Here is an 11,435-nt window from a genome sequence, read left to right on the forward strand (position 1 = left end):
ATCTACAATCGTGCAAGAAAGACTTAACAGTTTGTCAATGCTTTCTATAGAATGCGAGATTGCTAAAGCCATTGACTTTGAAGTTATTTTGAATGACTTTGCTAATGAAAAGGCAAGAAAAGTTTTTTTCTGAAAAACTAAAGGTTAATTGCCTAATTTTCCTTTTTTGCTATTAAAAGTAAAACAACATATCGTAAATAAACATCCACATTACCTTTAATTTGTTTTATAGCAAGTAATAAATGTCTATCTTTGTAGTTTGTATGTACTGGTATGTATTTTATGATATATAAACACCCATAAATTTTGCTATGAAGAGTAGGGGCCCCGTCATTACATTTCTAATTGGGCCCCGCGGTTCCTAGCACCGGGCCTGTGTAGATGAGGCATGTCATATCATGGCATGTAATCTATGGATCACTGGATGTATTGCAACGTATACACTGTGAGTTTGAAGACAGTCAAGAAGCGTGTTATTAGTCTTTATAGTTTGTTCAAAGATACCCTGAAAATATCAAAGCAAAAATTTTATATGCAACCAGCAAAGAAGTCCATCTTCACTGACTTCAATGCATCCATGACCAAGTTATGTGATATATTTTGTGAAGATAAAGAACGAAGAGTGGCTTTGGAACAAATGTATGGAGTAAAGATGGGAGAAATGGAGTGGAAGTTTCTGGATGACATGAGAACAGTTCGCAAGCAATACTGTGAAGAAGCAATAGACAGAAGATGGCAAAAATGCATGGAGAGGAAAACTGCTCAAGAACGTACATTCAAGAAGATGCAGCAAAAGGAGAGAAGAAGAGTTGGCTGTAGCAAGTGCTGTTGAAGCTATTGATGCACAAGATGTTGAAGTTGCAATGGAAACTGATGACCATGATGATTATTCTCCAGAAATGGAACAATCTAAAAGCAAGAAATGGCGCTATAGTCACATTATTACTGATGAATCTACAAGCGATAGCATTCCGAAAGAATACAGACATATTACAGAGAGCTCGAACATTGTAAGGCCAACTTTTTACAGAACAGTTGATGTGTTGATTAGTAAGTACCATTGCTCCAAAATGCAAGCAACAGCTGCAGTGATTGAAACTGGTCGCATGATGTTTGGGCGGAAAAACTGGAAATATCATAATGAAAATGAAGAGCTGATTGACCTTGATACCGCTCCCCACCACAGAAGCATTCGAAGAGCTGGAGGTGCCATACATGCTTTGTCTTTAGGTTGCTTGGTAGAGGAGATTATGGATAGCGGTGATGCTGTGGTAACCTATCACACTGATGAATCTAAGGTCCGGGGAACTGGAGGATATTGTGTTCAAGGTATCACCATTAGTGGTACTTATAGAAAGCTCCCAGCTTTACCTGTGAGCAGTGAATGCAGAGAAAGCTTGGCCTTATTAAAGCAGACCATCCTTGCTATTTTATCCACTGTGAGTGTAGTTGCAGTTGAAGAAATTTTCAAGAAAATTACATTTCAGATGACAGATTCAGCTACACATAATCTTCATGTGGATGAAATGGTTGCTATAGATCTTGGTGTTGACCATATTCCTCAACATCTCCTTTGTCACACACATCCTTGCCTTATGTTCAACAGGAAACTTTTGCAAGTCATCAGTGACATTGAGAGTACGTTCGGTCCTCAAAAAATATATTCAGCTTTCCTAGTGAATGCAACGACAACAGATGGAACAGTGTTTGAGCAATATATTGATTGTTTGACTCACCTTATTTCCCCAAATTTTGATCACAAGTCGTGGAATTATGCAAATGAATATTTATTCAAAATTCTGAGAATATGCAAAATTAACGTTTTTCAGGGGCGAGAAAAAGGAAAAATCTCACTTTTTAAAGAAATATACCATGTTTATGTTCTGTTAGATTAAAAAGTAAGGTACCGTACCAAACTTCTCAGACTGTTATTCTGCATCTTTTAAAACCAATTGCAAGCACTTCTGACAAGTGGTTTTGGAATTATCTCTGAAAAACCATTTGCCCCCCCCCCCCCATTTTTGATATCTGATTATCCGGGGATTTTTTTCAACCAAAATATAAAAAAATTTGGTAATGCTTCAACATTGACCCATAGCATAAAGTTCAGGTGTGCTCATTATTGAATTGTTGATTTTGCAATTTCGTGCCCCTCCCTAATCGATAATCTGGAGATGAAATCACCACAATCAATAAACTCTTATTATCGGTACTCAAATATGAGAGCACTATTTAAAGTTACAGAGGTGAAAAAAATCTTGAAATAAAAAAGTGCTACAGTGCAACAATAAACATGCATAGTTTATGCAAAGGTAGTCATTGTTTAGACAGAGTCCAACTTCCTCAGCTCAGTGATCAGCCTTTTCACTCCAACCATCCATAACCTGACCTGAAATGCATAAACTTATATGGTAAAAATCACACGCATATGTATTCTCAATTTTAAAGCACAAATGGAAATCAAACTTTGCAGACATTAATTGCATCTTCCCTTTAAGCTATTCTTTCAAGGCAATATGATAAATGATCAAATGTGCAATTGTGGACAAGTGGGAATATATTTTACACATATAAGCTTGTCTAACATTGGTGGCACTTTTATGCAAAAAAGTTTGTTCTATCGTAACTATAGAAACAAATCAGTAAAAAGTTTAAAATAAAAATTAAATTAATTTATGCTTTGCATTTTAACATGTGAACTTCACACTTGCAATGCATTAAAAATGCAAATATAAATAGATTAAATATTAATTAGAGATCTGTTACTGTTATTATTTTTTTTATTCACTAAATCTTAATAGTTTACTACTGTAGAAGACACTTACCTCCGATATATGATCAAACATAAGCGAAACATGGATGTCCCAAGCTTTATCATAATGTTGATTCAAAAGAAATCCTGTCATTTGCTTCGTCTTGGTCACGACTTCAGGTGATAATGAGCCATCATCCAACTTCGCTTTCAAAACTTCAAGCTTTTTGTTGATATCAGTGGTGACAGTATTCTGTATAATAATAAAGTACAATACAGAAATGGCCATTGTGTGAACACTCACTTTGAAGATTATGCTACATATACATATACTGTCCAATGTCCATCATTATTGTAGCATTACACTTACAATTCAACCAGAAAGAAAAAAATAACACGAAAGATTGTTGACCAAATACCATTTGACAACACGAGGAGTAGGGTGCTAGAACTGTCATATTGAGTCAAGTATGCTATAAATCAGAAACAAAACACATAAATATCAAATATTAATAACAACAGATCAAAAGTAGCAATGAACAGGACATGTGACAGACAATAGATGAGCAACAATAACCACAGAATGAACACAAAGATATGCAAAAAGAATTGGATGGAGACCAAAGAAAAGATTGGTATCAACTGGATTAGAACAGCTAAAGACAGAGTGATGTGGAAACAAATGTGGGGGTCATCTACCAGCAGTGGTGTGACAGGTTGATGATGATGTTGGAGAAAAATATTACATTTAGTGTCATGATAATTTAGCAGTTTCTAAATACCTTTGAGTCTTTGCACCTGTCTGTTAATTTTTTCAATGTGTGATAAATATCAGTTTTAGAATTAACTTTAGGCATTGGAAGTGCAGCTTCTTGGGACACAGTGTCAGTAAACGTCTTTTCTGCAGAAGTTTCACTTTTTGGTGGTAAAATTTGATCATCCATTCTCCCAGGAACAAAAATGTTTAGTGGTGGTGCAAGAGACTTTTCGAGAGGACTGGATGTTGCTGATAAATTTACTTCAGAAAGAAGTTGTGAGGTGGGTGGAGGCATGTCAGACGTAAAGTTTTTCATTTTCCCACCACAATCAGTCCCAGTTTGGTCTAGGTAAGCAACTCTCTTGTTCAAAAGGTTTTTTCTTGTCTTTGTTTCAGAATGAACTTTATGTGTCAGTTTAGGTGGGTCATTCCACCCGGGTCCACCGGACTGCATAATATTTTAACAAAGTTCTATGATACCCTACCTCTCTGCACAACAAGGACACAGTTATGATAATGAACGCACGGTACTTTATAATGTTAAATCACATACAATGATGCTTTTTTCAGTCAACAAATATCAAGTCAAAAGCAATACACATTCAATCATCTGGAAACCAATGAATGCACTGTTTTAATAAGCAGTCACAATAGAAAAACAATGGACTATAACAAGTCTAATATTATAATCCTAAATCAAGGAACACCATTTTATGCAAAAGGTTTGATCTCAAACAAAGCACAGCCAGAAAGAACTGTAATAGTTGGCTGAAAATTCCTAATTATCGAGACTTTTTATTGACGCTATTTTGCACTTAACTGGTGTTAAATAAATTATTATAACAATGTCGTCATCGTACTTTCTTAGCAATATTTTAAAGTGAAACATATTAAATTAAATACAACACACCGCAGTTTATTGAAATACTTGAGGAACTCAACTGAAACATAATGAATACTTCAAGAGTTTTTGAGATGGACAAAAAATTGGATTACCAGACCAGTAAAAAGTAATATCTGCCCCAAATGTACAACTTTGAAGGGTTAGTTAGTTTTAATAGTAACAAGCTCAACAAACTTTTCGGAATAAAAAAAACTTTCAGCTGAAATTAAGTTCTGACTAAAATAGTGTATTTATGTTTACCTAGAAAGCAACAATGTATAGATGAACCACTAATAATATCATGCATTGCATTTCTATTGCGCCTTGTTTAAAATATATGTTTTGACAACAAGCTTTATTTGAAAGTTTTTACATCAGCTACAGTTCGACCATTAAAATCGCCTTCACAGCTCCAAAAATCTTGCACCAGTTTTTGCACACTTTCATCTTTAAAGTCGAGCTTTTTCCATTCATATTGCTCATAATCTACCTGCCAATCAGTAGACAATGTAAACGCAAGCTCTTGTCCAAGCCAAAACCAAACTCCCTCTATTTCAAGATTATTATCTTCACCAAATACCAGGCAGGAAGCAAAAGAATTTTTTTTCATTTTTTCAAGTCGTTGATACATACCACGAATAAGATTTGAAGCCATGAATGTCATCTTAAGCTCATGATTATACTTGTACTTCATATGCCACATGGAATAGTCCTCACTTTTAAAGTTTTCCATAAAATATTTCCATGCAACATCATTTTCACTGTTGGAATAACATCGCTTCCACGATTCAAGATCCATGGTTGGTTTTGGGCAATCGCTCCATGGATCTTTCTTTGCTGGGGGTGGTTGGTCACCAGCTTCCTTTGCATCAGACTTTTTCTCTTCCTTTTTTTTAGGAGCAGCTTCTTTCTTCCCATCTTTTTTTCCTTCTTTCTTTGCTCCTTTACCGGAAATTTCATTGTATTTTTTAGCATCAAATTGTGCCATTTTAGTGCAGAATTGCACATTTCCCAAAATAGCTTTAAACTGTGGCTGATTAACTAAGGTAGTAAGCCAACGATTGGTATTTCCAAATGGGGCTCTAAAACTTGGTTCTAGCACATTCTGGTACAACATCAGTAAAGTACATGCAACTGAAATGTCAGCCTGTGTAACTCGTTCACCAACAAGAAAAGTCCTGGTCAAAAGATGGTCGTTTAAAAGTTGAAGAGCAGCTTTTACTTCCAATTTTGCTTTTTCTGTTGCTTGCTTGTTATATTGCATTATTCCAAGAGTTGGATATACCCATGTGCAAGCAGCTGGAAGAAGATCATTGTCAGCAAAACCGAGCCATTGTATCACTTGAGCTTCATCATTCCCACCACGAGTGATGTCACTACCCACATAGTAGGCAATAGCATTTGTTTCAAAAAGACGAAATTCATTTTCTTCAAATGCCGGAACCTTTCCAAGGGGAAATTTTTTCAAGAATTCTGGTGACTTGTTTGTTTCTCCAGCCACAAATTCTGCTACTTCCAGCTGATATCCACTGTACTGAGCAGCAATTTCTATTTTTTGAGCTCTGAAATTTTTGGGGTAAGTGTACAACTTTCCAGACATGACTAAATTTCCTTGTTAGTTTGCTGACAATAGCAAAAATACAGCTGCTCGACACGTGTACACAGCAGAACAACCAACTCTACACAGAAAATTTGAGAAAGGAAGCTAACAGATCATGACTACGTAATCGCATGCTCAAAAAATGGTATTTAGAGTTTCCAATTCTTGAAACATTAATTTAATCTTTAAATGAGCCAATACGTTTGTGTTTATTAAGTAGTGATCACAAGTTTGTATTTTATGTGCTTTTATAAGTTTGTGTTAACAACGAGGTGGTCTTTCTCTAGATAAGTACTTTACAGTGACAGATTAGAAAAGAAGATTAAAAACAAAATTGGCTGTTTTATCATAAAGTGTGTGTTCATAAATAATTTAACAACGGTAGACCTATACTAAAAAATTCTCCTGATGCCATTCTTCTTGTTTTCACTTGGTTTGGTTTTTGAATTTTTTTCCTCGGACTGACCATACAAAGCTTTGATAGGTAATTCCATGTGGTTTCACACAGTTGTAGAGGCTTTTGACGCGGGGCCGGTTACTGAGATTGGCAGTGCGAAGTTTCCAATTATTAAAGTGTTGTTACTTGGGAATTATTTCATTTAGCCTATTAGATGCGGCTGAATGGAGTGCAGTCTTCAACATACGTTTCTCAAGCGTACACCCCGAAAGTCGAACTAGTGCAGCTTGATCTTGAAGCTTCTTCGCTCACGAACTGAGCTACGAGCAAATCAACTGCTAACCAACTGAGATAATTTTATTTGTTTGGCTTAGCTAAAGCAAGTTGGCTTAGCCAAACAAATAAAATTATCTCAGTTGGTTAGCAGTTGATTTGCTCGTAGCTCAGTTTGGCTTTGAATAATAAACCTCGTTCTTTCTTCCTGATAGCAGTTAGGTATTAACTGCTACCCAACCTGTCTTCTTCATAACTTTTGACTCAAATTCCACATGTGTTGAACTGTTGAGTGATGATTATTTATTGTCAACAAGAAATGGGTTCAATTGTGATGTGGAATAGTCACTGCACACTCTAATACGGCATGTTTGTCCGATAGATTCGCACATGGTAAAAGGCCGAATCACCTTTTAGCGAAAACACAAGTTAGTAAATAAAGAAAAATAATAATGAGAGATTGTCGCTCAAGCGTGACAGTGCATCTCGATGATGACGTTACGATTGCGTCACAACCTATGTAACAATACGGGAACAAATAGCTGGGCAATAATTTCGTGAACAGACCTTTCCCGCAGCAAACCAATGAAGCGTGAGGTGGAAAACAAAGCACTTCACGAGCTGACTTTATTGTGGTGAAGCACAGTTTTTGAACGTTTTTGGTTGTTGTTTTGATCAAACAATCGCTCATTTTAGTTGTAGCCTAGGCCACCGACGCCGAGTCCCGGGCGGGCGGGCCACGCCCGCCGGACATTTCAGGAATTTAAAAAAAAAATTTAATGCAATTTTAAGTCCCAAAATTTCTGTAACCATCTGCTACCTTCTGATTCTAGCCTACTTACCTTATTCGCATAGTTTTGTCGCCATATGATAGGCCCTACTAGACCCAGGCCTTAAAACTCGTGTTTTTTTTCGGCAGCCATCGTGGCCTACCGAGAGCTCCTTCTCGGCGGCCAAATCTGCGTGCTTGGAGGCCAAAATACAAATAACGATACCACAAGTAAACAGAATTAAACTTGCAACAATGCTAAAATGATCACTTATAGCGTTTGGTTTGGTTTTGATTGGTTTGGTTTTGAATCTTTATCCTCGGACTGACAAAGCCTTGATAGGTTATTCCTGGTACTTGTTCGCATACTTGTAGAGGCACTTGACGCAGGGCCGGGTACCGAGATTGGCAGAGTGAAGTTTTCCGATTGTTGAAGTCTTGTTGCCGAGAAATTATTCCATTCATTAGGTGCCGCTGAATGGAGAGCAGTCCTGAAATGCGTTGCTCAAACGCACACCCCGAGAGTCAAACCAGTTGTTGAAGTCTGGACAACGTCCTGCTGTAGAATCGTTGTACCACACAATAACTGCTTTATCGAGATTGTAATCCGGCATTGCGGACCATCTAACGACACTACATTGTTTCAACTGCTCGCGGCTCAGTAAATTGTTTCAACTGCATGCCGCCTTTCATAAAACCTGACCGTTTATACCATTATGATGTCACCATTTAGTGTGTGAAGTCACCAACCAGCAGCGGAAACATTTCTCAACTATGAAGACACGTGTTTTCCTCTCGGATTTCAACTAACGTACCCAGACAACAAAATCCGTCATTTTTACATTGATTCTACGTTTGCAGTCGTTAAATCAGGGCAATGACGAATTTTGTTGTCTGGGTAGTTCTCCTTTTTATCAACGATTCAATGTCCGACAACATTGAATCTACATAAAAACGACAATATTGCTAGCCAACCTAAATTAGCACTTCGGATTAACACTTTGTTAAAATAAACCTCGGGAATTACAAACAAGACTTATGTTTGCTGGTGATCGCAGCTGGATATTTTCCATACAATACCAAATGTTTCCGCACACTACAACAGTGGTGATTATGACGCGCTGAGTGACCTAATTCTGCGTCACTCTTTAATGCTACATATTTGCGACAGTTCTTCCACGATCATTCTATTGCAAAATTAAACAATTAGCTAGAAGAAACCGGCGGCCAAATTGGCCGACTGAGGAGGTAGCTCCGGCGGTCATTCAAGCACTACTTAGCGGCCATGGCCGCGATGGCCGCCGGCTGCTTTAAGGCTTGTAGACCTACTAATTAAGCGATTAGTTTTCGTCAATTATTGCCATCGTTACATTCATGCAACATTAAACAACGTTGATTCGCCGTTAAACGAGCAAAAGTGTCCAGCCACGCCGTTTGTTTCCACTCTGCCCTGCCACTCGTAGCCCAGTGCTATAAATCAAGTAAATTGCGCAAACCTGTGAGGAACTTCATTCGCGGCAAAAGTCTGACCGCAATTTCCACTGCTTTTACATCGCTTTAACATCGCCAGATGTTAAATTCAATTTTGGTAAAGAGGTCACTTTCTTCAACCACAGACATATACAACCAAGCAACCACACGGCATTTAACATAATCGATTAAACTTGAACAAAACTATAAGCTACAAACGTTTTCGGCCATACACACGTTAGCCCTTATCAAGTAACAAAAAATAACTGCTTATCGTATCTACAATGAAAATGAATAACTGATCTAAACACTGAATTGAAAAACGAAATGCAAAATGAAACGGCAGAACATAAGAGAAAGGCACATCACATGGCGTTTAAATTACACCAGGCAAAGACGCATCATATGACGATATTACGCATCATATGACGATATTAGCTTATTTACTCAACGTCTTTTCTTGATACGTCATATGATGCGTCTTTGCCTGGTGTAATTTAAACGCCATGTGATGTGCCTTTCTCCTATGTTCTGCCGTTTCATTTTGCATTTCGTTTTTCAATTCAGTGTTTAGATCAGTTATTCATTTTCATTGTAGATACGATAAGCAGTTATTTTTTGTTACTTGATAAGGGCTAACGTGTGTATGGCCGAAAACGTTTGTAGCTTATAGTTTTGTTCAAGTTTAATCGATTATGTTAAATGCCGTGTGGTTGCTTGGTTGTATATGTCAGATGTTAAATTGGTGTAAAAACTGTAGCATTGTTCTTCAAACGAGTAATTTTCTCTCAAACGAGGTTATCAATTAACTCTGCTGCCAAAATGCTCTACAGTATTTTGTCGTCTCAATCATCACAGTTGCGTCTGTTACGTCACATGCAAATCACAAAAAATATGCGGAACTGAATTACCAGGACCAGACGTTGTTGCGTACCAATTATATTTATTACTTGTTTCCAAATCGTATTAGTATTAGAGGAGACATAGACTTAAATGTAAAACTAGGCTAGCCCACCAACCTAGCAAAATCGCCCTTTTGAAAAACGCACAAAATAGCCTTTATGACGTGACAACATGTGTTCGCCCGCCCAGCTATTTTGAAAACTCGGCGCCTATGGCCTAGGCTATCACAGCTGTAGAGAAAACGTTTTCCGAGTTTGTTTTATTTTTGGCTGGATTGCCATTCAATCAAGGCGGTAGCTTAAATTCGTCAGTTGGGGCCCTGATGCAATTATGAGGTCTCCGTTTTTTTCTGTGCATATTTATAGAACGTAAAAATGACGTAGCCTATGTAAAGCTCGCATGAGCTACAAACCACGAAATACCAATGTCTATCGCTGGCAATTTTTGCTACAATCGGCTGCCTACAAAATTTATTGTTATCATTATATGGCCTACCTTGTTTTGGCCGCTTTTTGGGCTCAATAGTCCAACGAGTTAACCTAGTTGATGAAGACGGAACCTATGGACATACACTTCGCATTTGCCCAAACTCATTAAATAAAATTTGCATTTCCGTAGCCTAGAGATTTGATGATTACTTTAGATTAGGCTAGAAATCGAAGCTACGTTTTAAACTTTTCTCCGATCACGTAGGGATTTCACTAATTTGTTTATTTAGCGGCTTAGCCTACCCGGTTTCATATAGGCTACCCAGTAACGTTGGCATGGGGGTCCAGTAATAGGCTAGCCTAACCACGTTTTTTTTGCTCCCATTGCGACAACATAGGCTACGTAGCCTACATTACGATCACAAATGCTAACACAACACAACAGGAAGCAGCGAAGGGATATAATAACCTATAGTCGTCGAGTCAGCTGCTACTCTTACTTTAGCATTCTAGTGTCCTGTGTCTTTGCCAAGACACAGCCGCAAACTCTAGTCTAGAGCGATGTCAAACAGGCGTCCTTTGCGAACATTCTCACCACTCAACCATGCAGCCGCTACGGGTCTATAAATTGTAGTTAACTAGAGTTCAATAATGTTAAAAAGTTTACTAAAAGTTTAGATAATAGTTATAGTAGGCTATATAATTTAATAAAATTGTAGTAGCCTAACCAAAAAATATGGTAGGCTTATTGGGTGGTGCTACCTGCGCTGTCTCTCTCTGTAGGTATCATGGCTGATACAGCCCTCGATGTACAATGATGTTCCAGTTTGATCGATCTCGTGCGTCTTGCCAAATTTTAGTAGGGTTCTTGGTATGTGGTTGAAAATTGTGCAAAAATGTAAATCTTTGAGCTCCTCTTGACCGTTTTCCTAGTATTTTTCCACTTAAAGATAAATCTTCAAGCCTGCGCTGTAGTCAAATGTAAAAATAACCTGCGCTGTAGTCAAATGTAAAATGAAAGCGTGTGTGTTGTGTAGCAATCCAGTATCATGCCAAACATGTTTCCCTTCCTAACAAGTAAAACATGTTAACCCATGCGTTATTTTCTAAAAAAATTGTATTTTTCCATCTAAGCCGCTTTACATAAAAAAAGGAAACAGAAAATAAAAGTGTTCACATTCGATCTTAATTTGACGGACAGAG

The 11,435-nt window shown here is 37.6% G+C and overlaps 3 protein-coding genes across 3 annotated transcripts; 1 reads left to right on the forward strand and 2 right to left on the reverse strand.

The window, feature by feature from the left end:
* The first annotated feature begins 412 nt into the window (after positions 1 to 412).
* On the forward strand, positions 413 to 832 carry LOC145782853 (uncharacterized). The gene has a single exon (XM_082594618.1). It carries the CDS (start codon positions 413 to 415, stop codon positions 830 to 832), a length of 420 nt encoding a protein of 139 aa, XP_082450744.1.
* A 732-nt stretch (positions 833 to 1,564) lies between these two features.
* On the reverse strand, positions 1,565 to 3,996 carry LOC145783323 (steroid receptor RNA activator 1-like). Its single transcript, XM_082595170.1, has 3 exons — positions 3,535 to 3,996; positions 2,826 to 3,005; positions 1,565 to 2,389 (listed from the first exon to the last, which is right to left on the reverse strand). The coding sequence occupies exons 1-3, from the start codon at positions 3,961 to 3,963 to the stop codon at positions 2,324 to 2,326; spliced, it is 675 nt and encodes a 224-aa protein (XP_082451296.1). The 5' UTR covers positions 3,964 to 3,996; the 3' UTR covers positions 1,565 to 2,323.
* Position 3,997: 1 nt separating this feature from the next.
* LOC145783322 (elongation factor 1-gamma-like) lies at positions 3,998 to 6,097 on the reverse strand. The gene has a single exon (XM_082595169.1). The coding sequence runs from the start codon at positions 5,990 to 5,992 to the stop codon at positions 4,748 to 4,750; it is 1,245 nt and encodes a 414-aa protein (XP_082451295.1). The 5' UTR covers positions 5,993 to 6,097; the 3' UTR covers positions 3,998 to 4,747.
* Between the last annotated feature and the right edge of the window lie 5,338 nt (positions 6,098 to 11,435).

This window comes from Aplidium turbinatum, chromosome 14, assembly GCF_918807975.1.
Source record: "Aplidium turbinatum chromosome 14, kaAplTurb1.1, whole genome shotgun sequence".
Taxonomy (NCBI): domain Eukaryota; kingdom Metazoa; phylum Chordata; class Ascidiacea; order Aplousobranchia; family Polyclinidae; genus Aplidium; species Aplidium turbinatum.

Coding starts and splice junctions, on each gene's coding strand:
- LOC145782853 (XM_082594618.1), top strand. CDS start 413: ATGGATCACTGGATGTATTGCAACGTATACACTGTGAGTTTGAAGACA.
- LOC145783323 (XM_082595170.1), bottom strand. CDS start 3,963: ATGCAGTCCGGTGGACCCGGGTGGAATGACCCACCTAAACTGACACAT. Junction 3,006..3,534: donor ACAGGTGCAAAGACTCAAAG/GTATTTAGAAAC, acceptor ATTATTATACAG/AATACTGTCACCACTGATAT. Junction 2,390..2,825: donor TGTTTGATCATATATCGGAG/GTAAGTGTCTTC, acceptor TATGCATTTCAG/GTCAGGTTATGGATGGTTGG.
- LOC145783322 (XM_082595169.1), bottom strand. CDS start 5,992: ATGTCTGGAAAGTTGTACACTTACCCCAAAAATTTCAGAGCTCAAAAA.